This window comes from Eptatretus burgeri, chromosome 8 (genome assembly GCF_056783735.1).
Source record: "Eptatretus burgeri isolate ZD-2024b chromosome 8, Ebu_testis_v1, whole genome shotgun sequence".
NCBI lineage: Eukaryota > Metazoa > Chordata > Myxini > Myxiniformes > Myxinidae > Eptatretus > Eptatretus burgeri.
In genome coordinates this window covers 67,308,975-67,335,885 of record NC_140968.1, presented here as the reverse complement: position 1 = coordinate 67,335,885, position 26,911 = coordinate 67,308,975, and the positions used below count along the sequence as shown (strand labels likewise).

Genomic DNA, 26,911 nt, shown 5'->3' with positions numbered 1-26,911 from the left:
ATGTCCCAAAAATTATTTACCCAACCTACATCTGGCTACAATCCCTCTAACTAATCCATTCCACGAGCCCCATGAGGACTTACCCCTGCCCCATGGAGCCGGTCTAGCTATGCTAACCCTTCCCCCTAACTAGTTTCCATCCTGTGCCCTGGTCAAGGGGGTCTTCCACCCCTTGCCCAGGAATCCTGTGCACCCGAAAGTGAGGATTGCTGTTCTTTTTTTTTTTTTCTAATTGCGCAGCACCAGCGCGGTAACTCACAGCTCGCGCACTTTGCACCTGCCCGTGACGTCATGCAGCTGCACGTGTACCTCGTCCCTCCTTGGACGGTACCATCCGGCAGGGATACCCCTCCTGCCGGATTCCAACCCCGCGTGCAGCCATGACGTCACCGTGCGCATAAAAAAAAACACAAGCCCCACGTCTCGAGGGGTTCCCCACGCGAACACATGTGCTTTGCCCGTTGGAGTCTAACACACACGATCGCGTGGAGAACCCGTCCGGTCCAAATTCGTTTACCTGCCTAAACTTTGTCCGTCGCGGGATCGGCAACATTCACCGCGCTCGTTTCCGGACCGGGACTTCACTCTCGCAAGCGAGCACGTGGGGGCCTCGTGCGTTGCACAGCATGGACCTCGCGCTTGCTGCTGGGTGAACCCGGCACGGTCCCCGAAACAGCTACAGCCGCTACCCGGCTTTTGTCCCTCTGTCGCCGTCGTCATCTCCATTCAACACACGCACTCCCGCGTGTCACAACGATAACACACCTCACCATTAAACTCACTCCGGGAGACGCGGCTGCATGTTCACACATGCCGACCGACATCTCCCTTACACACAGCGACCTTGCACACGCTGTCTCTCTCACACTCGGCCGCTCACTTACGCATGCCATTTTCCTCACACTACCCATACCACTCACACGTGGTGCTCCATTCATACTGGCCGTTTCACTCACGCATGCCATTTCCCTCACACTACCCATACCACTCACACGTGGTGCTCCATTCATACTGGCCGTTTCACTCACGCATGCCACCTCCCTCGCACACGTGGCTCCACTCACTTGCGGCCTTTCACTCACTCGTGCCATTTCCCTCACACAAACCATACCACTCACACACGCGGGGGCACTCGCCCGCGGTGCCTCACTCATATTGGCCGTTTCACTCACACACACGGCGACACACACACGGTGCCTCATCCACACACGGCATGCTGGGAAGCACGCCCTTTGGCACACTTGCCACTACACCACTCACACACGTGGGGGCACTCGCCCGCGGTGTCTCACTCACACATCGTGCCTCACTCACACACGCGGGGGCACTCGCCCGCGGTGTCTCACTCACACACGCGGGGGAACCCGCCCGCGGTGTCTCACTCACACACGCGCTTGCACCCGCGCTATGCGTGCGTTGCAGCACGCATTTCGCCACACTCGTGAACACACACCTCGACACCACACACACCGGGACAACCACACTGGGGATTCGTGTCCCCACAAGTGTCTCCGGGGCCTCTATACCCCCCAAGCTCTCCGTGCACCTGTCCACAGCACCCGTCCCCTCAACCTCGCAAAGCACGACCGAACCCACCTGGTCGTGACTCGCCTCAAGGGGGCATACTCCCTCCCCTCGTTCCTGGAGGAGGCCATCCCGCTGCTCGCACTGGGTCTCCACCCAGTCCGCGAGCTCACCCCCATTATCCTCCACTACCTCCGTGTGTGTGTGTGCGTCTCTATCCCCGTCTTCATCGTGTAGTCTTCCCTCTATCGTTCCCATCTCCCGTGTCTCTGCCAACTCAGTCACCTCTTCACCCTTTACCTCCCTTGTCTCAACTATTATTTCCGTCTCTTCCCTTGTTATCTCCCTCGTGCACGTCTCCGTCACCTCAACTAGTTTTTCCCTCTCGGTTACCGTCACTTTTTCCGTCACGACCCTCGCCCAACACGTCCCCCGAATTACTTTGTCACCCGCCTCCACCGCGGGCCTGACAGCCGTTGCACACCCTCCCAGCTCGTTCGCTCCCACACGTGGAGTCGCCATTTTGAGCTCCCCGGTTACTGCCTTCATGCCCGCCTGCAGGCTTCGGCCCATGCTCTGCATCTCACCCCGCAGCTCTTTCATTTCTTCCTTCATGTTTGTTTCCATTTCGTTCATTTTCTTGTTCATGCTTTTTATTTCGTTTTTCATTTCATACGCATCCACATTCATCTTTGCCAGCATGGCGAATAGCTGGGCCATGTCGGGTGCGCTTGGGTGAGCCGATTCGGCAAGAATCGGGAGGTTTTGGCGGAGGGGGGGAGGGGAGGTGTCATACACCGCGGCCGCCGCCGCACCTATTTCGGGCTCTGGGTTCAGTTGGGCGAGTTCGTGTTCCTGCACAACCAACATTTCCTGCACGGGGATTTCATCCTGGACCATGGATTCTACACATTCTAAATCCATTTCTAATACCCCCGGCTCCCGCTCGCCTTGAGACGCCATCTTATTTCTCGTAAAAGGTTAATTTGAATCGCTCGTAATTTGGAGGGAATCGGGGGTCGCTCCTCTCACCCCTGGACCGATTCCCGTGAATTTAGCTGGAGACAGGAGAGCCCGTTGTCCCGTTCTCCGACACCAGTGTCGCGAGGAGGGGGATGGGTTTGTGTCCCACTCCTGACAACAGTGTTGCTGATTCGCGCCCGCCGGCGTGCGAGCGGCCACGTAACTCGAATCGCGGCACATCGCCCACCGGACGGACAATCCCGTCGTGACCCTCTCGGACTAACGCCGGGAACTAGTCACGGGTGGGCCTTTCGGCCTCACCACGATCGTGCCAATCGGCCCCCCCGCGTGGGATAGGGTTGTTCGCCAAACTCGACCTACCTAAGTACCCACACGGAGGGTAGACCGGGCGATCGCACCTCGCCGCAGGTCGACTTCGGACACGGGCCACTTTAAGCGACCCGTTCCGTACTATCGGGATAACCGAGCGGTGTTATCGTCAACCTCGACGGTTCGATTAATTATCGGGCGTATTTAGCCCACGACCAACCCTTTACGTGAAGTAAGATGGAGATTCAATGACGAAGCGAAACGGGAGAAATAGTTCAACATAAAGCACATTTATTCCGCGGCACACGGAAAGCACACATATACAATTATACACCAAAAGCAAATGTAAAAAAAGAAGAAACACAACAATTCTGCACAAAAAGCAAATGTAACAATGCAGATCTACGACCGACTACCGAGCACACGGCAACACTTATACAGTTTTACTTCACAGACGGCGCCGACAACACATATACTCAAAGCAAAAGAAAAAGGGACCACCCTCAACGATGAGGGGGGCAGACGGGCCTGGGGCTGAGACCGCGTCGAGCCTACCCGTCTGGTGATGAGCCGCAAAATGGCAGTGGCGCCCCGACTCCGCGGGCCTCGCTGGCACTGCCTGGAATGGGGTGGGAACGGGGCCCCCTTCTCACACTATCGTTGCGTGGGGGGGGGGAAACAGGAGGGGGTTGTTGATGCTCGGGGGAATGAGGATATCTCGCTGGCTTGGGTCCCGCGACGAGCGACTCCACCGCGACCTCGGTCGCGTTACCGGCCTCCCCTCTCCGCAGCTCCCCGACTCTGACACGAGCGCCCTCTCGACTGCCTTCGCCGCCGCCACAACTCTCCAACTCTCCCACTCTTCTCAACTCCGTCCAACTGCGTCCAACTGCTTTCCTCTTCTCAGAAACTCTCAACTCTTTCCAACTAAACTGCCAACTCTTCCCAACTCAACTGCCTCCAACTCCGTCCAACTGCTTTCCTCTTCTCAGAAACTCTCAACTCTTTCCAACTCAACTGCCTTTTCGGCGAGCGAACGCGGCCCTTTATAGCCCCCGGGGCTTCGCTCCTTCACCTTCGACCCATCACCTCTAGCTGGCTCCCCATTGGACAGAGGAAAAGTGGGCGTGAATGATTCTTGATCCGATTTCTCGGAAAGGCTGGTGTTTTTGCACCCGCTGCTCGGTGCGCGCCCTGCACGAGTCCAGGATCGGCGCCCACAAGCGGCGCGGGAATGCCGGTGATGCGATGGTTGCAAGAGCGAGATGTGACGGTAAGGGTCGTGGCTGTTGTTGCGAAGTGGCGCCGCGGCTGGTGGTTGTTGTGTGATGGCTGTTGAGACGTGGTTGGTGGTGGTTGTGGTGGTAGTAATGGCGGCTGGTCCAAAATAAAGATAGTAAAAGAAAAACGGCTATCCTGAAGGGTCGCAGCCCGAATGAATGACATTTATTCCCTCTAAACAACGGGTTTGGGCCTAACTACACATATACTTACAGAGATATCTCACCTACGGGACCTGAATGGTGGTTTGCGAATTTCGTCAACCACAACAATATATATATACCGGGCGTAGTGGCGTGCGCCTGTAATCCGGCTACTCGGAGGCTTGGGTTGGAGGATCGCTTGAGGACGGGAGTTCTGCACTGGGCCGCGCTATGAGAGGGTTTAGGGCAGCCCGGAATCATGGCGAAACACAATCCTTATCCCTGTGTCATAAGAGGCGACCAGGGTTGTGTCAGGAAGGGCATCCGGCGTAAAACCTCTGTCAAATCAGTGTGCGGATCATAACGGATGATCCGCTGTGGCGACCCCTAACGGGAGCAGCCGAAAGACGAACAACAACATATATATATATATATATATATATATATATATATATATATATATATATATATATATATATATATATATATATATATATATATATATACCGATAAATAACACACACACACACACACACACACACACACACACACACACACACACACACACACACACACACACACACACACACACACACACACACACACACACACACACACACTCTGCCTCGCAGGCACGTAAGACATCGGCCATTATAAAGCTTGCAGTATTAGTGTGAGAATGTTCTGAAGATTGAAAGACTCAATAGCTCAGTGGGATGTCAATGTGTAAGTATTAAGGTCCTTTAGTTTGAGTCCTGGGTTAAGTTTGAATTTTGTCACAGTAACCCTACACAGGAATTTATTCCTGTTTATTAAATATATATTCAAATGTATGCTGTCCATTTTGGTTTGAGGTTGCTTGTCCTTTCATGTTCAAGGCTTTTTTGCTATCTTGCATCTCTTTCGCCATATACATGCCTCATTGCCTCTTTCCAGCTGCCTCAACACAAGCACTACTATTTCAACTTGCACTTTTATATGCTTTCATTCACTCCTATAAAAAAAACATTTCAATCATACATACAGCTTGTTTTCTGAGTTCATAATGTTATTCATTTGACTTGCACTGTCATGGCAGCTCTGAATCTTGTAAAAGAGTAATTTTGCATAACTATTTTTATTAACCTCACATTTTGTTTGCATAATTTGTAAAAATTAATAAATTAAAATGTTAATTTGTACAAATGTTGGCATTTTTATATAACTTATATTCTTCTGTTCTCTTGCTATTTGTCCCATGAGCATTTTAATAAAACTGACTGAGTGTCAGACATCTTTCTTAATTGTTCTGCTCGATACTTACCTTCAAACCCAACAAAACATTTAGCAATCCCCTAAAATTAGAAGAATAATATGGTATCTGATGTACTTCCCCAAAACTTGATATATTGTTTAGTAAAGTTCATAAAATGACACAAAAAGTTACTCAAGGGCACAACCTGGATCATAATGGAATTCTCTTCATAATGTCATGATTTATTACATTCAAAATGTATAAACACCTTGTTATCGAGGTATATAATCGCTGATATAGATTATTATTTTAAGCCACTCATTAAATGCAATGATTCACTGATTGGTAAATAGAAACCCCCAAATAAGACAAAACTAACTCAATGGGTGAGATCAAATCTGTGCGCTCCCATTTGCAATGTGGACGTCTAAAATCACGCATTAGCCTTCACAAGAAAGCAAACAGCACAGCAGCCAAATTTTTCATTTTTCATTTTACTTCAATGAGTATTTTTGCTTATTTGGCATACTTGGCTCTAACTGCCTCCAGCATTCCATAGAGATCCAGAAATGTTGAGCTTACAATTTGGCATCAGATCAGATAACATTAAATGAAATTTTAATTTCTTAAGCATTCATTTATAATTATAGGTATTTACAACTTGGTGACCATGTTTATTTGCCTCCTATTTAGTCATGAGCATAACAATTTACATGTATAATTGAGAATTCTATGCATTCACTTCTGTCTTAATTGGGGGAGATTGAACATCTGCAATACATGATTTTTCCACAGGTTGGTGGCAAAGTGAAGGGTGTATGCTGAGGCCTGGTGGCCAGGAGGAAGCTTTTGACACACTACTTCTACAGCTGAAGAATGCACAAAAGCAGTGGCGTGGTCAAGGTAGGACAACCTACTTTAACCACTCCCCATTATTCAGTCTCATACCATCCAATGTGTCAATACATTTCACTGTGGCAGAGATTACATGAAAGTCACTGATTATTCTTTAGCCACATCCTGCCATGCTGCCTCTGTGACAAAACAACATTATGATTGTTGAATTTAAAAAGGCTCACTTTGGGCATTTTGGCATTGCGGCAGTTTAAGTGATAAGGCTAAAACCGTTATATCGCACGATATCTCAAACAGTTATGGATGGGTTATGTATTATAAAACTTGGTGGATGAAGTTGTAAGGTGAAAAGAACAAGTCCATTCAATTTTGGTTCAGGAATGGATTCAGATCCAGCCTATCAGTGGGATACAAAATGTAAACTGTTAAGTCTGGCAGAGGTATGCGCTCTACCCAGTGCCATTCGAGTTTTACCTTTTTTTCTTCCATTGTTTTTGTTGAGAAATTTTCATCTGTATGCAAAAGCAAACCACGCAGAAGTTTATTCTCCTACCGCATTTGTCACCTCTCGCAAACCATAATTGTGATAAAAACAACATCGATAAGTTATCCAAGAAATATTCATGATTTTAGACCAAGACCGAGACCGAGAAAAGAAGAACGAAAAATATACATGATCTTTATGAAAAAGACCGAGAAATATACATTATTTTCAATAATATGGAATATAAATGACTCCAAAGATTAGATAAAGTAATAGTCAATGTGTTTTAGCAGCAATGCTCTGATATAAGTTTGAGTTTCACAATTTGTACTTCAAAGTAATTTCTTGCTTTGGTTAAAACCAAAAGTTTTTTTTTGAATGAAAGACCTATTTTTTTTTCTTCTGCATTGTGAGAATTAACGTATCTCTATTGGGCTGTGTATATTAGACCGCTGCCACGATCGCTGCGAACAAAATATGCTACCTCATTTGAGTTGTCATCAAAATGTACCTTTGTTTCCTCAAAATGGTGCCTTTATTTAATGATAGAAGACGCATTGTTCAGTGTTGAAATTTACATCAGAGGCAGCTATGGACCCACAGAGCTATGTGAAGCAAAAAAGATGGCGGCGATTTCTGGGCGGCGGGTTGGTAAAGGCGTGGCCTGGCTAATGGGTGGAGCTGATGACTCAAAGACATGAACTCAGCTTTATATAAGAAGATTAATGAGTGAGCGTGTGTGTTGGTTTGTTTGTGTGTTTGTTTGTTTTCTGTTGTGTGTGTGGTTTCTTCTTGTCCTCCATCTCTTCTTTCTTTCTTTCTTTTCTTTGTGTATGAACAGGTGAAACTTAAAAGTAGTTTTTATAAGGTTCACTTGGCTGCGCCTGGATGGATTTGAGGTTATAGGAGTTGCAGTGAAAACCCGAATGCTGTCCAGGTTCCTCTTGGTGACTCCAACTTTGTCTATTTGGGTTCCACCTGATACTCCAGTGGTGTATTTGGTCAGTTATTTGAATATCATACTAGGCAATGGTAAAAAGGAAAATGGGATTTCACATATGTATAAGAGCAGAAGAGGAATGTGGTGGTGTTCAGGATTACATGACAATGGTGGCAGGGAAATGAAAAAGGAGAGAAATAGTGCCAAGTTTGGGCATATGATGAAAGTGAGAGTTGGGGATGAGGAGTGGAAATGGGCAAGAGGGGTGAGAAAAGGGGTGACAAGAGGGGTGAGAAAAGGGGTGACAAGAGGGGTGCGGAAAAAGAAAAAAGAGAGACAAAGGAATGGGCGACAGGAGATGGTTGCCTTCTGTCTTTTGTTTTAGTTTGTGTAAATTTTAACGATTGGATTTGTTTCGAAAAAAAACATGTATGTAGACTTTCCAGAATGCACTTGTAATAAGCCACCAGAAGCAACATGCAAGATGCATTCACAGTTTCTTACACAATATTCCCTCACACACATGAGCAGCCCAAAAAATTGAGATACACTCCTCACAAGCGATGCATTTTAAAAAGTTAAACAAACTAGATACCCTCAACATTTCCAAGATGCACGAACCTTTTTCTTTTCAATATTTAAGTACAGTCAGACCCTGACAATCGTGATTTGGCTACTCGTGGACCCCATGTATTCACGGTGAACAAAATGTGACATATTTCTACATCTGTGGCTCTGTGCTTCACATGTTCGTGGTTTTTTGGGGAGCGCAAAAATATTTCCCACCAGCCATGAATAAACACAGTTCTAAATCCATCTTCCATGAGCCATGCATAAACATAAAGCAGCTCGAACCAACCATCGACACTAGCCGTGCGAATAAACACAAAGCAGCTGTGTATTACTGGCATAATCTATAGTCACAGGCAATCAACTTCAGAGGTTTTCCTGACAACACCGAGAAAATGCAAAAAAGTCCGGGGTTGGCACGGGAGTTGGGAGGGGAAGGCTTCGACGATATGGATGGAATTGGAGTGGCTCATCACCTCGCATGGTGAGTAGCTGACTGAAGAGGAGTTGGAACCATCATTAAGGATGACATTGAGGAGGAGGAGGGCAGCAGTGATAAGAAGGAAGAGGTGGCAAGGCCCAACATGAATGTTAAGTTCCTGGCTGAGGCAATGCAGGAGATGAGTTCAGTCCCTGACAGGTTGCAAGATGCCGACCCAATAAACGGTCCCTCTGGTTCAAGAGGGGTTTGGTTGATGTTTTGCTGCTGTCCAAAGAGCAACACAATCCTGCAGCACTCATCAAAGCAGCTCGCCATCACCAATTTTTTGCCCCTGTCCCTGTGCCTCCACCTCAATACCTTCAGCGCCCTCACCTTCTACTTCTTGCATATAGCAGCTTGGCTGCCGGGTAGCTATCATTTTGTTGGGGTGTGGCTATGCCGCTGATGCTGTACCCCGATACGATTACACTGGTACTCATTTCGCTGACCTCGGAAGGATGACAGGATGAGTCAACCACACCTGGTGTTATTTCAGTGGCCAGCGGGGCTCAAACTCAGGACCCTAAGATCCCAAGCCAGCTACCTGAACCACTAAGCCAACACCAGGCTTAGCGCCCTCACCTGTATCTCCTTTGGTGCATGACGCACAAGCACCCTTACCTGTGTCGTCTTCAGAGGACTCCACCGAGCTCACTGGATTTTAAATCATCATCATCATCATCATTGATCATCATCCTTGTTATCATCATCATCAAAAGTTATATCATACTATACTGTATCTTCAATAAAAATTGGAAAGAGTACCTGCTGCTGATCTTTTATTTGTAAGCATTTGCAATGAAACTGTAATCATCTGAATTTGTGTTCATAATTTTTTTTTTTTCCTTAAAAATCACAAACTGCCGGGAACCGATTCCCCTTTTTTCCATTGAAACAATGGCCTGAGATTCACGGATTCGACATTCGCAGCCCTGTGCTTCAAGTATTCGTGGTTTTTCTCAGGTGTATTCACAGTTTTTGTGGGATTTTTGATTTTTCCTTTTGAATAATGAACCACCGCGAACCTATCCCCATTTTTTCCATTGTAACAATGCCCCAACATTCGCAGTTTCGACATTCACGATATTTTTCAGGAGCGTATCCCCCATGAATGTTGGGGGATACATTCCTGTCAACAGTTAGGGGTCTGACTGTCTATAAATTAGAAATCTAGATGAAAAGTATTATTAATAAGTTTGACAGGATAATGCAGAGGTAGCACACTTCACTTTGAGCTGTTTAGTCTGAGCTTGATTCCCGACCTGACTATAAATTAACAGCTTTGCAAGTAGGTCATTGCATCATAAATTGCGCCATCGCTTGTACAGATGCCGTCCTAGTTGTCCCATTTGCTAGCATTAGTTGATGGACATGAATGATCCCATCTTGTCTTTGAATGAAGATTTTTTGGTCAAAATAAGGTGCAGTCAAACGCCAACCATGGCCAGGTGGTTCGTGAAAGACTTCAGCCTAAAACTTGCCTCGGTCGACCCCACTAAAAGGGAGGAACAATTAGGGCTGTTAAAGTAGTAGTAGATAAATAAATATTTCAATGTAATTTCAATGTAAACAATATATATATATATATATATATATATATATATATATATATATATATATATATATATATATTGTTATGAATTTGGGAATTCGATTGCACACAACATTCAGGTTCCTTTAGTCAGCTATGTCAATAAGTGTTTGTTCCCGAGATAGCTCACCTTCCATTGTTTAAATGTTCAGAAATCGATTGGATGCACTGCGGATCGATTTAATAGTTAGGGAACGAAACAATGGAGACGTCCCTCCCCCTCTTCTGCGAAGAGGAAGAAGAACCCTGCCGTCCCATGATTCCTGATGTCAACAACTCCCTCCCACCCGTGGTTGAGTGGGGGATGGAGTCATGAGTCACGCCGGGAGCGGGGGAAGGGCGGAGAAGGATAAGGACGAGATCCTTTCTTTGTTCTTGAGTAGTAAGCTTTTTGCTTCGGCAGAGAGTTGTCGCTCAGCAGACCTTTGGGTCCTGCTTGGCTTGGGTTAGGGTTGAGGCCTTTGGAAGCTTTTTGCTTCAGCTGGCTCAGTGAGCTTCGGCTGCAGCCTGGCTAGGGAGGAAGCTTTTTGGAGGCTTTTTGCTTTGGTGGTTCAGTGAGCTTCGGCTTCTGCTTGGCTCGGGAGAGCTTTTTGCTTCAAGCTGCTTTGTTTTGGAAGGAAGTTGAGCCGGTTGCTCAGCTCGAGCTGCGAATGGTGGCTTCTTCTTCTTCTTCTTCTTCTTCTTCTTCTTCTTCTTCTTCTTCTTCTTCTTCTTCTTCTTCTTCTTCTTCTTCTTCTTCTTCTTCTTCTTCTTCTTCTTCTTCTTCTTCTTCTTCTTCTTCTTCTTGGTTCGTGGAGCTCTTTGTTCTCCATTTTGGTTCCCGGCTTGGTGCGACTCATCGGCCTCTTCTTGGAGGTGGTTCCTCAGGGAAGCGACGCATCAACAGGAAGGATCGGCGCCTCGTCTCACCAGCACGTGTTGAGAAGCGCGGGAGGATTGGCGGGAGCTCAGGAAGGATCGCGGCTCACGGCGATTGGGTCCAGCTCGCTCTCGCTGGAGCCCGGGTCCAAACAACTTGAAGACCACACGAGGTGGAGAGGTTCGAGATAGGCTCTGAGTTTCAGCTCACCTGTCCTCCGAGCTGGAGCTCGCTATTAAAGGCCTCTGCCACCATTTCTTGGGTGTGTGTGTGTGTGCGTACGTGTGTCCGTGGGCCCATCTAATAAGTAGGAAATTGTTAAGTGCTTTGTGTGCTGTAAATGTTCACATCGCATTTGGTATAGTTGGTATAGTTCTGCTCTTACGTGCTTCCCTAGTTCCCCATTATTATTAATAAATACCCCAATTGTTAAATGTTTTCAGCTCGTCGCGTCGATTCTTTCATTGACTGAGCATTTCATGTGTTGGTAGTTAGAAAGCCGTTGGTTTACCGTAAAAGGGGGACATTTGGACCGACAGTTCTCGGCGATTAAGCCGCTCGGAATCGTGCACGGGACAGGCTCGCCTCGGCGGTTTTTTCCGTACGAGATCCGTCAAGGGTGGAATATCCCGGCAGTTGGATCACGTGGGTATTTAGGTACATTGAAGATTGGCAATCGACCCTACCCCACGTGATCTGCCGATTTGGCGTATTTCGGTTCTTGTACAAGGACCCGTCGCTTGGAGTTATCTGGGCGGCGATCTATATTTCGGGCGATCAGTCGGGCTGACTCGACTTGCGGCTCCGTCAAAGTGGTCGGTTGGCGGCCGACCCCGGCACCGTAACTATATATATATATATATATATATATATATATATATATATATATATATATATATATATATATATATATATATATATATATATATATATCTCTCTCTCTCTCTCTCTCTCTCTCTCTCTCTCTCTCTCTCTCTCTCTCTCTCTCTCTCTCTCTCTCTCTCTCTCTCTCTCTCTCTCTCTCTCTCTCTCTCTCTCTCTCTCTCTCTCTCTCTCTCTCTCTCTCTCTCTCTCTCTCTCTCTCTCTCTCTCTCTCTCTCTCTCTCTCTCTCTCTCTCTCTCTCTCTCTCTCTCTCTCTCTCTCTCTCTCTCTCTCTCTCTCTCTCTCTCTCTCTCTCTCTCTCTCTCTCTCTCTCTCTCTCTCTCTCTCTCTCTCTCTCTCTCTCTCTCTCTCTCTCTCTCTCTCTCTCTCTCTCTCTCTCTCTCTCTCTCTCTCTCTCTCTCTCTCTCTCTCTCTCCCCCCCCCTCTCTCTCTCTCTATATGTATGTACATATATTTTCCAGGGTAGCCCGAAAGTTACTTTACCCCTGATAAATTTCTCGCACTTCCCTCCATCCTTTCCCCTCTGCCCTCGCCCCCTCGCCCGCTATGGTATGCCGAAACACTGACTCAGAAGAATGATGGAGCACATACAGATACAATGATAAATTAATTATTGTAAGTACTGTACAATAAAACCTGCATATTAAAAGAGTTCAAGAACAATTCTTCACGGGGAAGGGGTAAACTGTAAAGTGACTTTCAGGCCACCCTGTGTATATATATATATATATATATATATATATATATATATATATATATATATATATATATATATATATATATATATATATATATATATATTATATGTATATACACAAGCCTGTCAAAAATGACGGTTTGGAATTATTTATTTCGAAATGTTCAAGGAGACTGGACGATATGATGTTTTGTAGCAAGAAAACGCGTTATTTTGAAACACTACTTGTACAAATGTGATCCTGTTTTCTTTATCTTCTGGGATGTTTCATTTTAACGGTACAGCCTCATGAGCATGCCAAAGCCCGAAGCCTCAACCTAGCATCAGGTGTGCTTTCATCTTCTTTCTTTATTAGACATTCTACGGACGTGAATGAACTCGTTTTACTCTGTGTGCATTGCACATCACTTGAAGCGGATTTCACCACCCTGCACCTTGTATTTATTTTTATTTTTTTGAAAACGCTTCTGTACACCCCGCTTGAGGCCTGGTGCTTAGTCACTGTCTACAATTCCAATGGAAGAGACGTAATTATTCTTTTAAGAAAAATGTTCTTCGATTGTTTTTTTTCCTGAAAAATAGTTGAACACAGTCATGTTGAAAGATTGGCCTTTAAACCCCTTCTTAAATCATCCTTATGAAGGGGGACAGACAAATACACACTGTGTTTTATATAATATATATATATATATATATTTTTTTTTCACATAATCATTGGACTTTTGTGAGTATCTTACTCATAAAAGTTTTTGAACCTCCCACATAAAAATCATTTGACTTCACCTGCATCTCATAGCATTGGCCAGAAAATACCACGTTTCTTTCACAAGTTGGTGGAATTTTACCACAGGTATGATATACATACCCCCAACCTCACACATCCCTTTCCTTATCCACTTTCCACTGTCTGAACCATATTGAGGTAATTCACCTGCCCCAATCTATCTGGTGCACAAGTGGCACCAGTCCAAACTATATGGATACATCTACAACACCTCAGGGCAACCTGTGATGCACACGAAAATGCAACTCGGGATCAAAAAGCAGCACTATGTATTATGTTATTCCACCCCCTCCCCTCCCCCCCATCTCAAAACAAAAACATTTTAATGGTGCTGCAGCCTTGTTGAGAGTTTGTTGTTCATGATGATGGGAGAGCACACTCAAACCTATAATGAATCCTTCCAATTTGCACCTGCATATTTTCCCACAGTGCAAAGTACAATGTGATTTAGAAGCTATTCCAACAGGTATTGAAACTTATTTGTCATCGACGTCATGAGGCAAGAGCTGACTGACCTTCAATGTGGAATAGTAATTGGGTGCCAGATATGACTGACTTTTCCATCACATCAAACCTTCCGAAGTCAACTGTGGTGAGAATGTTTTGAGGAAATGAAAAACAATAGACCATGATGATATTGAAAACAGGACAGGCAGGATAAAATTATTGACAGATTGAGTCAGAAGAATTATATTATGTGGAATGGGACAACATTGCACAGTTCCTTATAAGTTACAAAGTTTTGTACAAAGTGCAAAGTGATGGGTCTGGGCCGTGTGCTTGCGCCAAAGACGGACCAACAAAGCTGACTTTGATGGCTGAGGGCAATCAATTTGTCCGAAATATACAAAAAAGCACATCATGGTTGTAATCCAGTGAGAGCAGTCTCCCTGATGGTCTTTCATTGGGAAACTAATAATGATTGATGATTGTATGTACAATATGTTTATATATTTGAGACTATTTGCCTGTTCATTGTTGATTTATTTCATTCAGGCAGAGCTGTCCCAGCAGTCCATATGAAGGACGGCCATTGTGTAAGACTGAAAGGAGTAATACTGGTACATATATGAATAGCGATTAAATAGTCGCGTGTTCACTGGGCCTGTTAATACCAAGAAAGCTCATTGGGTAAACAGACAGGACAGTGATCAGGAAAGCCCACTGTTGATTTCACAAACCCCTATGGAGGTAGAACATTATGAGCACGTTGACCTGACCCAACAAATTGAGTGTTTTTGGCTGTTGAATGCAAGTCACCCATTATTTTGAAAAATTAGCCACCACCGTACGCACGGCGGCACTTAGCTGGCGACGATATGGCTCGGGGGTTGGCGCTAGGGGGCCAGCAAGGCAAGGCACACTGAAAGAGCCACTGTTTGTGAACTTCTTCAACCATCCCAACATGCTGCTGGTGGCTGCCAGAGCTGGGGCAGGCTGCATGCAAACAAGCCTCTGGTTTCTAGGTGTATACAAAGGAGACCATGATGAAAAAGAGATCATCATGTAAACCAAACAAATCGTGAGATGCAGAGTAGGAGGTTCTATCAGCAAGAATTTGGGATCTTGTTTTGGCTTGACATTTCCATCCATCCATCCATAATGACCATATTCTGTGCAGAGCATTGGTGCTGCATATGCAGTCTCCTGGGCTATTGGGCACATTTCTGGACAGGTAAACACACCAATACAGGATACCAGCAAGGTAGTACTCGTTTTGCCAACCTCAGAAGGATGACAAGCTGAGTCAATCCCACCTGGTATTAATTCAACAGCCAAGCAGGATTTGAACTCAGGAAACTCAGGACCCAAAGATCCCAAGCCCACCACTCTCGCCATTAAGCCAACACCAGGCATACACATTTCTATGTGACTTGAGAATACAAGAGAATTAGAGTTTAGGAAATACATTGTAGTTTATCTTCTTGCTCCCTGACAGAAAATTTAACTTGGAAACTTATAAGAGTCATTCAGTGTTGAGATGGACTTGTTATTGTAGAAACTGTAAAAATATGAGTTCAATGCTGAAACTTTGTGCAATTATTTTGTATCTACCCTCACCAAGCTGTACATGGTGACATCAATTTGGCTCAAAGAAAAAGCTAATTTGTGATCCATGTATTATACAGAGTTGTGTGTTTAAATGTTGTAGTGATTTCAAAAATGGCCATGATTGGTGAGTGATCTTAAGCGTTCCATATGAAACCAACGGACGTCACTCAAGCAAATGTTGAATGTTTTGAACAGATAATTTTGAAGAATCATCAGGTCACTATATATGAAATTTCAGAAGAATTGGATGTCCAGTGTGTGAAGTGTGGAAACTCAATCATTCTCACTTCAAGTTTGATCGGGTCGGGCAAGGTCACTCGTAAAGGACCTGACCATGTTTGATCAAAAGGTAACTCGTCTATCATTTTGCTGGAAAGGGTAATTGATCAAAAATTCAAGGCTCAGCTTTCGCTGGAAAGCATTTGGCAATAATGTTTTTGCAACCATAACATTTTAATTCATGTTGAATTTCCTTGAACGTGGGACAACCTTCAATGCATGGCACGACAGTAACTTGTTTACCAATGAAGTGAGACGTGAATTTAAGAGACACCAACCAAGGACGTTATTTCAGGGAGTGACTTTACTGCACACGATAATGCTTGCCTTCACACTGCAAATGACAGTACAACTACTCAAGTGGAGATTTCCTGGGAGGTTCTAAGTAATCCTCCATATACTTGTCACAGTGTGATTTTCGCATCTCTGGACCACTCAAAGAACATCTGCGTGGCATCAAGTTTATGAATCATGAAGATGTCACATGTCCCCGAAATGGTCACATACGCATCCCAAAATATTTTAACGCAGATGGCATCAAGATGCTACCACATGGATTGGACAAGCGTACCCGTATAGCAAAGGAATATATTGAGAAATAGGTGGTTTCTTATGTTAAAGACGGGCAGGGGTACCTGGTGTTGCCTAGTCTATCAACTTCACACATAGAGAAATGTACTGTACTTTACCCATAGATGTACCACTAACTTTGACCATTTCTGGAAGAGATTTATTTGTATTTAATTGTCTGGAAATTGTTTTGTATTTATTTATACGTATGTGTACTGAACTAAAACTGTCATTCATCAAAAAGGCTTCATCACTATACAGCGATTATTATTAAAAATGAAAAAAAATCCAAGTTAATCAAACTTTTTTTTTGTCTAAACTAATCTCTGGCACTCACTGATGAAGATCTGTTCAGCCATCACTGAGAAAAATGGTGACACAGACACACGGACAGACACACAGACAAACGGACCTCCCTTATAGTATAGATGTGCTTCAGACAATTTTTCTTGCAAATAATTTGAGGATTTAAAGCAAGCTTGATGAACATTTACATCTGAGATATAAATGTGAGGAAATATTTATATTTTCCATTGCATTTTATGATTCTATCCAAGATCATTGTTTGTAATGCCTCCTATTATGAATATCATGATAAAATATCGATATAATCTACACTTGATTAATGATTGGTATGAACTCTCATGTTCAATGTATATGATTTAAAATGGGTTTTTCATTTTGGTTTGCATCCACTCAGACAAGATCCATTGAACATCTGCATTTTGCAGACAAAATTAAATTAAAGTTTGTCCTTAAAACCTGATCCTCTGCTCTTGCTCACCCTCTCTCTCTGTTCTATTCACCCTCATTTGCTCAAGGTCATCTGCCATCTGCTTGGAAATCAGCAAACATCACTGCCCTGCATAAAAAAGGTGCAAAAACAGATCCCTGCAACTACAGACCAATCAGCCTTCTCCCAATCATCAGCAAGGTTATGGAATCCTTCATCACTTCAGACATTAAATCCTTCCCCTTCTCCAATGGCTTGATTTATGATCATCAATTTGGTTTCAGACCAGGTCACTCCACCCTGGAGATGCTGCTTCTGCTCTCCCAACAATGGATCGAGGTCCTCAATGCCAGACATGAAATCAGAGCCTTATCCCTCGAAATATCGTGTGCTTTTGATACAGTCTGGCACCCTGCCCTGCTCACCAAACGCTCTTCCTCTGGTGTCAAAGGCCATCTCCACTCATGGCTCACAAACTTCCTCTCCTGTCGTAGCCAATGCGTGGCTCTAAATGGAGTTCTCTCATCCCCTGTTCATGTCCAGGCTGGAGTTTCTCAAGACAGTGTTCTGGGCCCTGTTCTTTTTCTGGTTTTCATCAATGATCTCTCCGACTCTCTGGAAAATCCTCTTTATCTCTTTGCTGATGACTCCACCCTCTGCCGGACCATCTGTCATCCTGCAGACCCAGCAAGCAGCAGCTTCTTTGCTCACTGCAGATCTGGGTAAAATCACAAACTGGTCCAACACGTGGAACATGTCTTTCAATCCGGACAAATCTCACACTCACTCTGTCTCTTCGAAAGAACCGTGTGGACCCCCCCCCCCATCTACTTTCTCAACAATCATCTGGAATAAGTCCTTTCATTCAAGCTTCTGGGTCTCAGTTTCTGTCATGATCTTTCCTGGGAAAGCCACATTTCCAACTTAGCTTCCAAAGCCAGTCCTCCTGGGAATCTCCTGGAATCCTGGGAATCCTCCATCATGCAAAGTCCTTCTTCAGCCCACCTGAGCTCCTGACCACATACAAAGCTTTTGTCCGCAGCCTGATGGAGTACTGCTCTCCCCTATAGGCTGGTGCTCCTGCCTCTCACCTTTCTCAGCTTCACGCTGTGGAAACCAAGGCATTTCGGATCATTGGTATGTCCCACAGTGAGGCTGTCTTTGGGCCTCTCACTCTCACTGCAGGCAGGTCAGTGGTCTTTCTATCTTCTATGTTCTCCTCTCCAGTCTCACCCCTCCTGCTCTGTCTTCGATATGTCCCCCCCTATATTTCCACAGGGCGCTCAAGGTCCGCCAGCAATCCCCTTCTGGTAAAACTACAAAAATCACGAATCACTGGTAACCTTCATGCTTTCATTCCTACTTTTTTCCCACCTTTGGAATAAACTCCCACACTCTCTTCAATCCCATTATTCCTTCCAGGCCTTCAAAACTGCTGTTCACCACCACCTCTTATCATCCCCCATTCAAAACTATGATCTTTTCTACCCCCGTTAATCCACACCAAACCCACCTCCTTCAAATTCCCTGCTTTCCTTCCTCAAAGTCCCTGTAGTGTCCATCTTGTATACCCCGTGTTCCCTGCCCAATCCCTCTCCCTTTCATAGATCTCTGAATGTCTCGGTTCCCCACTGTTTTGTCCTTCCCTCTCCCACCCCTCTTGTCTTCTGCCCCCTTTGTTGTGCGTTGTGTGTTAGCTCTCATATAAGCCTTGACAATGTATACAAAAAAAATACTAATTATTTTTCTAAATGTATAGATTTCTACAATGATTTGCCTTGATATCTTAATGGTTTTGGGTGGTGGGCTTGAGCTCTGAGGATCCTGAGTTCAAATCCTACAGGCTGTCAAATTAATACCAGGTGGGGTTGACTCTGCCTGTCATCCTTCTGAGATTGGCAAAGTGAGTTCCAGCTTGCTGGTATCCTGTGTTGGAGTGGTGACCCGTCCAGGATTGTGACCAATAGCCAAGGAGACTGCTTCGGCAGCACCAACGCTCTGCACACAGAGTATGGTCCCAATGGATGGATGCCTCGATACAAATGTTTGCATTAATTTTTTTATGTTCCATAAAAACTTTTATTTTATCACATAGTAATTGACACTTGCATTTTAAATTATTTTTGCTTTCATTTTCGCACTTTAAAAGTGGTGCATTCTGGTTCCTCACTTGCTACTCAGAATTTAAAAGATAAAGCATGGAGAAGGAACCAAGCATGGAGAAGGAATCTTGTCAGGTCAGGTTCGATCTGTGACCTGCTACAGGTACCATGTAAACCTGTACTAACCTGTTCCATGGTCGGGTTGTCGGCGACTAAACCGTCTCCCCCACCAGGTTTTCTGGTGAGGAGGGTGTTTGGATATGGACACCCAGCAGGATTAAAAACAAAACCTGTCAAAGGGCGGAGGAGCTCCTTGTGAGCCAACGGCCATCCATATCTAGTGCCCAACTGTGTCTGCGGACGTCCTCCTGCAGTTGGGTTACTTCTTATTAGGAGGTTGGTGGCAGGATTTGCACTCCAGCCACCGTAAAACGCTTCATTCCGCAAAACGCAAAAACGCAAAAAAATCTGAAAACCCACTCCGTGGGAGTACCTCCTGTGCAGCTTCCCTTCGCAGGGCAGCTCACCGGATGATGGGATTGGGGCAAAGCCTTCGGGACCCCCAATCTTTGATAGGAGGGAAACCACGGGGTAACATCCCTGGGTCAGATTGCGGGAGAGTGTGTCGGAGTGGTGCTGAGGTGTCGTCCACCAGACGGCGGTCTCCTTGGGTTAACCTGAGGCGGTCCCTTCGGGTGGGTGCCTGGAATGTCCTATCCCTAAGAGAGGATGATCACCTGTCTCTGTTATCATCTGAGCTCAAGCGTTTGGACATCGGGATTGCAGCTCTCTCTGAGGTTCGGAGACCGGATTGCGGCGAGATAATGGTGGGTGGTTACACCTACTATTGGTCTGGTCGCTCTGATGGTTACCATACCCAAGGAGTTGCTGTAGCTGTGTCCAATAAGCTGACCCCAATGATAATTGAGGTAACACCGGTCAACGAGCGTATTATGAGATTAAGGATTCGTCACTCCTTAGGTGTCATTTCCCTGGTCTCTATTTATGCTCCGACTGAGGCGAGTGATCTTACCGTGAAGGATGCATTCTACGCCACACTCGAGTCTGTGGTTGATCAGTGCCCCAGACGAGATACACTTCTAGTCTTGGGGGATTTCAATGCATCGACTGGAACTGATAGGGATGGTTATGAGGTGTGTGTTGGTCCCCATGGGTCAGGAACTATGAACCAGAATAGCACTAAGTTCCTTGACTTTGCAAGAAGTCATGGACTTAGGGTGGCTGGTTCATGGTTTCAGCGCCCGCAAGCTCATCGCTGGACTTGGTATTCCAACGCTGGCGGTGTGGCAAAGGAGATTGACCATGTCCTCATTGACGGTCGTTGGAGGATGATCCAGAACTGCAGGGTCTACCGGAGTGCTCAGTTCCTCAATACTGACCACAGGCTTGTTGTAGCAACTCTAAAGCTGCACCTTAAATCCTGGAGAATGGTACCATCCCAGCCTAGGCTGGATGTTGCCAAGCTCAGGGATGAGAGAGTAGCTGAGGAGTTTGCGAACAGGCTGAGTGGACACTTGGGGGTCTGGGTGCTTTGGGGGTCCTGAAGAGTTGTGGAGCACCTTCAAGACCACCGTCCTTGATGTTGCCGGTGGATGCCTTGGAGTTCACCGCAGGGCAAAGAAGAATTTTGTCTCTCAAGGGACACTGGATACCATTGACCAGAGTCGCAGGGCCAGGCTGAATGGCAGAGCTGAGCTGTTCAGGGAGCTGAGGCGTAAAACTGTACGTGCACTGAGGGTGGACAAGGAGGCCTATGTGCGAGGAATCTGTGAGGGGGTAGAGCATCACCTGTGGACAGGTGATTCTCGTCCCGCTTACAGGGGAATTCGCGCATTATGTTCATCCAAGCCCATCCCTCGGAGCACTGCAGTTCGAGCAGAGAGTGGTAGGCTCTTGACAGAGGAGTCTGAAGTGAAGGCCCGCTGGGCCGGTTACTTTGAGCGGTTGTACCAGGCTGATCCCCCAGCTGTCGAGTTGGACGTCAAGGGTGTTACAATCCCTGTTGCTGACCCTCGAATCAACTGTGGTCCACCATCGCTTGTGGAAACACGGGCTGCGGTGAACCAGTTGAAACGGGGCAAAGCTCCAGGGATCTGTGGCATCCATGCTGAACTTCTCAAGGCTGGTGGAAATGCTGCACTCGCGTCGTTGCATGCAGTTTTGTGCTCTGCCTGGAACACAGGCATCATCCCAACTGACTGGAAGAGGGGCCTTGTTGTCCCTCTCTGGAAAGGGAAGGGTGATCGCCAAGACTGCAACAACTACCGAGGGGTGACGCTGCTCTCAGTGCCGGGCAAGGTCTTTGCTCGGATAATTCTTGATAGGGTTCGCCACCATCTGCTTGAGCACCAGCGTCCAGAGCAGTCAGGCTTTACACCAAAGAGGTCAACGATTGACCGTATCCTTGCTCTTCGTGTCCTCACTGAACGCAGACGAGAGTTTCGGCAGGGGCTGCTTGCAGCCTATGTTGATCTCTGTAAAGCGTTCGATTCAGTGAATCGGGATGTCCTCTGGAGGATTCTTGGTCTTCGTGGGGTGCCACCGAAACTGATCGATCTGATGTCTGAACTCTACTCTGGTACTGAGAGTGCTGTGAAGTGTGGTGGTACCGCCTCTGACTTATTTCCAGTTGTTACTGGAGTTCGTCAGGGATGTGTACTTGCCCCCACACTTTTCAGCACTTGTATGGACTGGATTCTTGGGAGGATGTCGGAGAGATCAAGTTGCGGTGCATCGTTTGGCAATGTCAAGATCTCGGACCTTGATTTTGCAGATGATGCAGTCATCTTTGCGGAGACTTTGGACATCCTCTTGGGGGCCCTCGAGGTGCTGAATGAGGAGTCGGAGCCGTTGGGATTACGGATTTCTTGGGTCAAAACAAAGATCCAGGCTTTCGGTGACATCTTGGATGCTGCTGTCCTGTCTGTGTCTGTTTGTGGTGAGGATGTTGAGGTCGTGGATAGATTCACTTACCTTGGCAGTGATATTCATGTCTCCGCAGGTTGTGAGCCGGAGGTCAATAGACGTCTGGGTCGGGCCTGGGGAGTCATGGATTCACTGGATCATGGGGTGTGGCGCTGCCGGTACCTGTGCGGGAGGACGAAAGTCCGAGTCTTCAGGTCCTTGGTACTTCCAGTCTTGCTCTATGGGTGCGAGACTTGGACTTTGACCAAGGATCTGAGACGGAGACTTAATTCCTTTGGTACCAGGTCTCTTCGGAGAATCCTTGGCTATCGCTGGTCGGATTTTGTGTCCAACGAGCGGTTGCTGAGAGAGACTCGGATGAGATTTGTTACCTGCATAGTCCGTGAGCGTCAGCTGCGGCTGTATGGACATGTGGCTCGTTTTCCTGACGCTGATCCTGCTCACCAGATTCTCTCAGCGAGGGAGTCTCATGAGTGGAGGAGGCCAGTGGGCCGACCACGTGCCTCATGGTTGCAGCAGGTTGACCATCATCTCAAGGAGATGGGGATGGGCCTGGCATCTGCCTGGGGGATGGCCAGACGGAGGCCCCCGGAGTACCGGCGGAAAGTGGACGCAGCGACGCGCTGTTCTGGCACATGCTCCCATACCTGACCTGACCTGAAGGAACCATAGGTTAGCAATACCAGCAGAGACTTTGATGGTCCTCATAGCCTCCTCCTGCATTGAAGCTCCTTTTAAAGGAATTTCATGAAAGACACTATGGGATCTTTAACATCTACCAGTTAATATGAACGGAGGAGACTCCAAGCTTAACGTCCAACTGAGGGATGGTGAACTTTGTGATGCAACATCCTGCCTGCAGAACACCAATCTGACAGGTTCAATAAATGTTGGGAATCAAACCCAAATGACTCAGCTCAACGGCAATTGCACTACCTCTGTACTCTCCTGTCTGTCTTAGGAATAAATTTAAACGATGGACATGAACTGCACCAAAGTAAGCAAGTACAGATTTTATCCTACACGCTCACACTTTGAATGAAAAAAGGAATCAGTCATACATGTCATCAGAAAGTCTTAAGAGAAAAGATTATAGGCATGGAATTCTTAAACATGGGAATCAATTGAGTATAATGAGTCATTTGAAGCATCGGGTTGGTAAACATGAACATCCCAAAGAAACGGATTAATGTCATGCAAAAGGAGGAAAGAGCAGCCGATTAGAAAAAGGCCATGGTCAAAATGGAGGATTCCTGAGAAGAAAATGATTTTGCTGATATGGGCACACAAAATGTTTGCAAATGTCAAACTGTACAGAGAGAAACTCGAAAGCTTGTTAATGATTCGAGGAAACCAGGGGTATTGGTACACAGGGTGCATTGGGACATCCCGGGGCTCTGGCAGTTATTCTTGGCAAATTATATTGAGTGCCAATTGTTGGCACAATATCAAAGGCAGAGAGGAGCTGCTTTGGAGGGGATGTACCCCCTGTTTCCCACATGTTATACCATTTGGCAAAGGCCTTTTATGTTTTATAGAGTTTGTAGCATGTGATGAAATGAGTAAGTGGTGGAGAAGAACCATAAGTGGGCAGAAGTGACTGTGGATGGGTGATTCGGGATAGAATGGAAAGAGTGAAAAGTTTAAATAAATGGATATGGTTGGAGGTGCAAAAAGCCAGGATAATGAGCTGAAATAATTTAGTCTATCAATTGCATATTTGACTACAACTTAACGATCACCAGGATTAACAGCTTGGTCTGTTGGTTCCATTATTACTGAGTCATGGCAATGTCACTGATGCAGAGTTTGTAGATTATAGGTGAGGAATTTAGAACTTGGATGAGGTACTAGCACACAATGGGCTACGCATTTCTCAAGGTACTGTGTGATCATTAACATCCATGAATGGATTTCAGCAGATAGAACCCGAATGTCACTTGGCATACACCCGATGGCGTACTCGCTAACGGAACTTCCTGCCTGTGAAGACAGTTTATAGTCTGATTGTGATTTCAACCCAGACTAAACAGTTTTAAGGCAAATGTGCTACCTCTGAGCTATCTTGTTAACCATAACAATCTAATATGCACCAAAATAAAAATAATGGCCCTCAACCCCAGGTCTCTGGACACACTGTGGCGATTAGATTACATTCTGCGGCAAATTAATAATTACATCATGATTCATTTGATATGACATCATGCATGCAGATTCTTACTCTAAATCAACATGAGGCATTAATTTATCATTTCAGCAAGAAGCCATTCATTAATGCATTGGACTTAGGATATAGTGCCAGTTCTACAAGTCATTCTGACCCTTTCATGTGCTGTTTTATTGTTTATTTGAAAATTTTCACGTTAAATCTTTACTTTATTTATGTACCAGAACAATATGAGAGACAGCAAAACCACAAAGTAACTTATTGTGCCCAAAAAGTTTTATGCTTACATTGGCTTCTGTCATAGTTGCCATATTTATATGTACATATACACTTATAATATACAAATATGGAGTACGTTTATTATTGCTTTTCTCAAAAAGCTGCATCTCTCATTCGTAGCTCTCTGCACCCTCCTCTCTTCTCACCATTAAGTTCAGTGGTGCCTGCAGTTTGCAATTGAGACTGACTCCATTGATTCTAACTTTATAATATTTACCCAACAAATCACGGGTCTTGTCTGGCCCATGTTCTGGGGTAGACAGGGGCTGTGTGTGTTTCGGAGTCGACGGGCGCTGGTCGGAGCCTGTGTGGGTGCCTCGGCTTGTGAGAGGCAACTAAGGTGACAGTAATGTGCAGGTCTGTACTAGAAAACATGACCGTGTTCTGAAAGCAAATAAACTGTTTTGAGTTGTTGTATCATGTTTAGTAGTTTATACCTTTCTTTGGCTGGAACAGTAATGATTGAAGATATGTGTTCGGGCACACTCTGGAATGTTAAAAAAACAAATTTTGCAGCAAGGAAAAGTGTAGGATAAAATTCAAAGATATGGTGACCAATGACAAGAAAAGCCACAAAATCATTACGACAAAAGTAAAAAGAAAAATTGGAATCCTTGGAGGATATGATCCACAAGGAATTAATGACCAATGAGTAAATTCATCAGAGTTCTTTATTGATATTTAATTTTGTGTCAAATACATCATGTGTTTAGACCATGTAAATTAGGGTATGTTTAATTATGAGGGGTCTTCTGGGATTTATGTTTCATCATTCTCTTCTGATGTACATTTTGATTTATAGAACAAATATGTATGGTAGCTGCATAGAGAAATAATTCAAACTTCTTGATCCTCGCTCTTAAGCTCTTAAGCACAAATCATCAAGTATGTTTGTGTTTGTGTGTGTGTGTGTGTGTGTGTATGTATATGTACTGTATATATGTATATATGTATATATATACATTATAATATATTGCCTCAGCTATTGTTGGTTGCTTTAATCTCTCTCTCTATCTCTATCTCTATCTCTATCTCTATCTCTATCTCTATCTCTATCTCTATCTCTATCTCTATCTCTATCTCTATCTCTATCTCTATCTCTATCTCTCTCTCTCTCTCTCTCTCTCTCTCTCTCTCTCTCTCTCTCTCTCTCTCTCTCTTCGAGGTCAACTGAAATTTGAGTTTAAGATAAATAATTATTAAAGCTCCACAGTGATTCCCTTTGAGCAATAGGTTACAAATCCACTATGCCTGATTTTTTGCCTTTTGTGGCCTCCTATAGAGGTCGCAATCTGTTTTGATTGTGTTCATAAACTTATAGCAATTTTACTTTGCTGGCGAAGAACCCATCCTTATGCACTGGTTAATTCCCCCAGAATTATGGATAGGTTCATTTCCCCAGAAATGGTGTATTTTTAGTTTGACTTGTAATATCCCCTCGCACCAGAGCAGTGCTATGTCATACACATTCACATAGAGAGAATTGTCCCGCACCTCCCCTTTCCACACTTTGAACCCCTGGGACAATTAATTCCCCCTCCCCCCCTAAAATATTTCCATGCATACCAGAAGTCCAACCACCAGTTTTCAACTCATTCTGCCAAGCAGTTCAGGAGTGTAAACAAATAAGCAGACACTTCTTGAACTAGAAAAGCATGTTGTGGAGCGTATACCTCCGCCAAGCTGAACAATTTACGTTTTATATCCCACTAAAAGGCTGGACCTGCATCCAGAGCTGAACCAAAATCGAATCAGCTAGTAGACTACTTCTCACCTAACCAATACATTCGCCAAGTTTTGTCAAAACTCGTCCACAACTTTTTGAAATATCGTGCTATATATTGATTTTGGTCCCATCTCTCAATGGTGAAGAATCACTAAAAAAATTTTTTAAATACTAGTGTCCAGATCTGTATCTGAATCTTCACCAAAATCGAATCAATTCATCCCTGTTACACACCCAACCTGTCCAACAAATTTCGTCTGAATCCATCCACAACTTTTTGAAATACCCTGGTCACAGGAAAACAAACAAACAAACAAGAAAGACAGTGCATAGCATGATACTTGTGAAATCCCGAAAACAAATTTGACCTTAAAAATAATTGTTGATTGAATTCAATGACCAAAATTTGCAAATCCTCTTCAAATTTCAAGTCGATCA

The 26,911-nt window shown here is 45.1% G+C and overlaps 1 protein-coding gene across 6 annotated transcripts in view; it reads left to right on the top strand.

Annotated features, from left to right (window-relative positions):
- Positions 1-26,911, top strand: part of LOC147021948 (ankyrin repeat and fibronectin type-III domain-containing protein 1-like) — a 443,484-nt gene that overhangs the window by 350,797 nt on the left and 65,776 nt on the right. For all 6 annotated transcript variants that reach the window (XM_085892412.1, XM_085892411.1, XM_085892413.1 and 3 more), the window contains one exon: positions 6,271-6,378. In XM_085892412.1, coding sequence (XP_085748538.1) covers positions 6,271-6,378 — 108 coding nt within the window. The remainder of the gene's footprint in view (positions 1-6,270; positions 6,379-26,911) is intronic.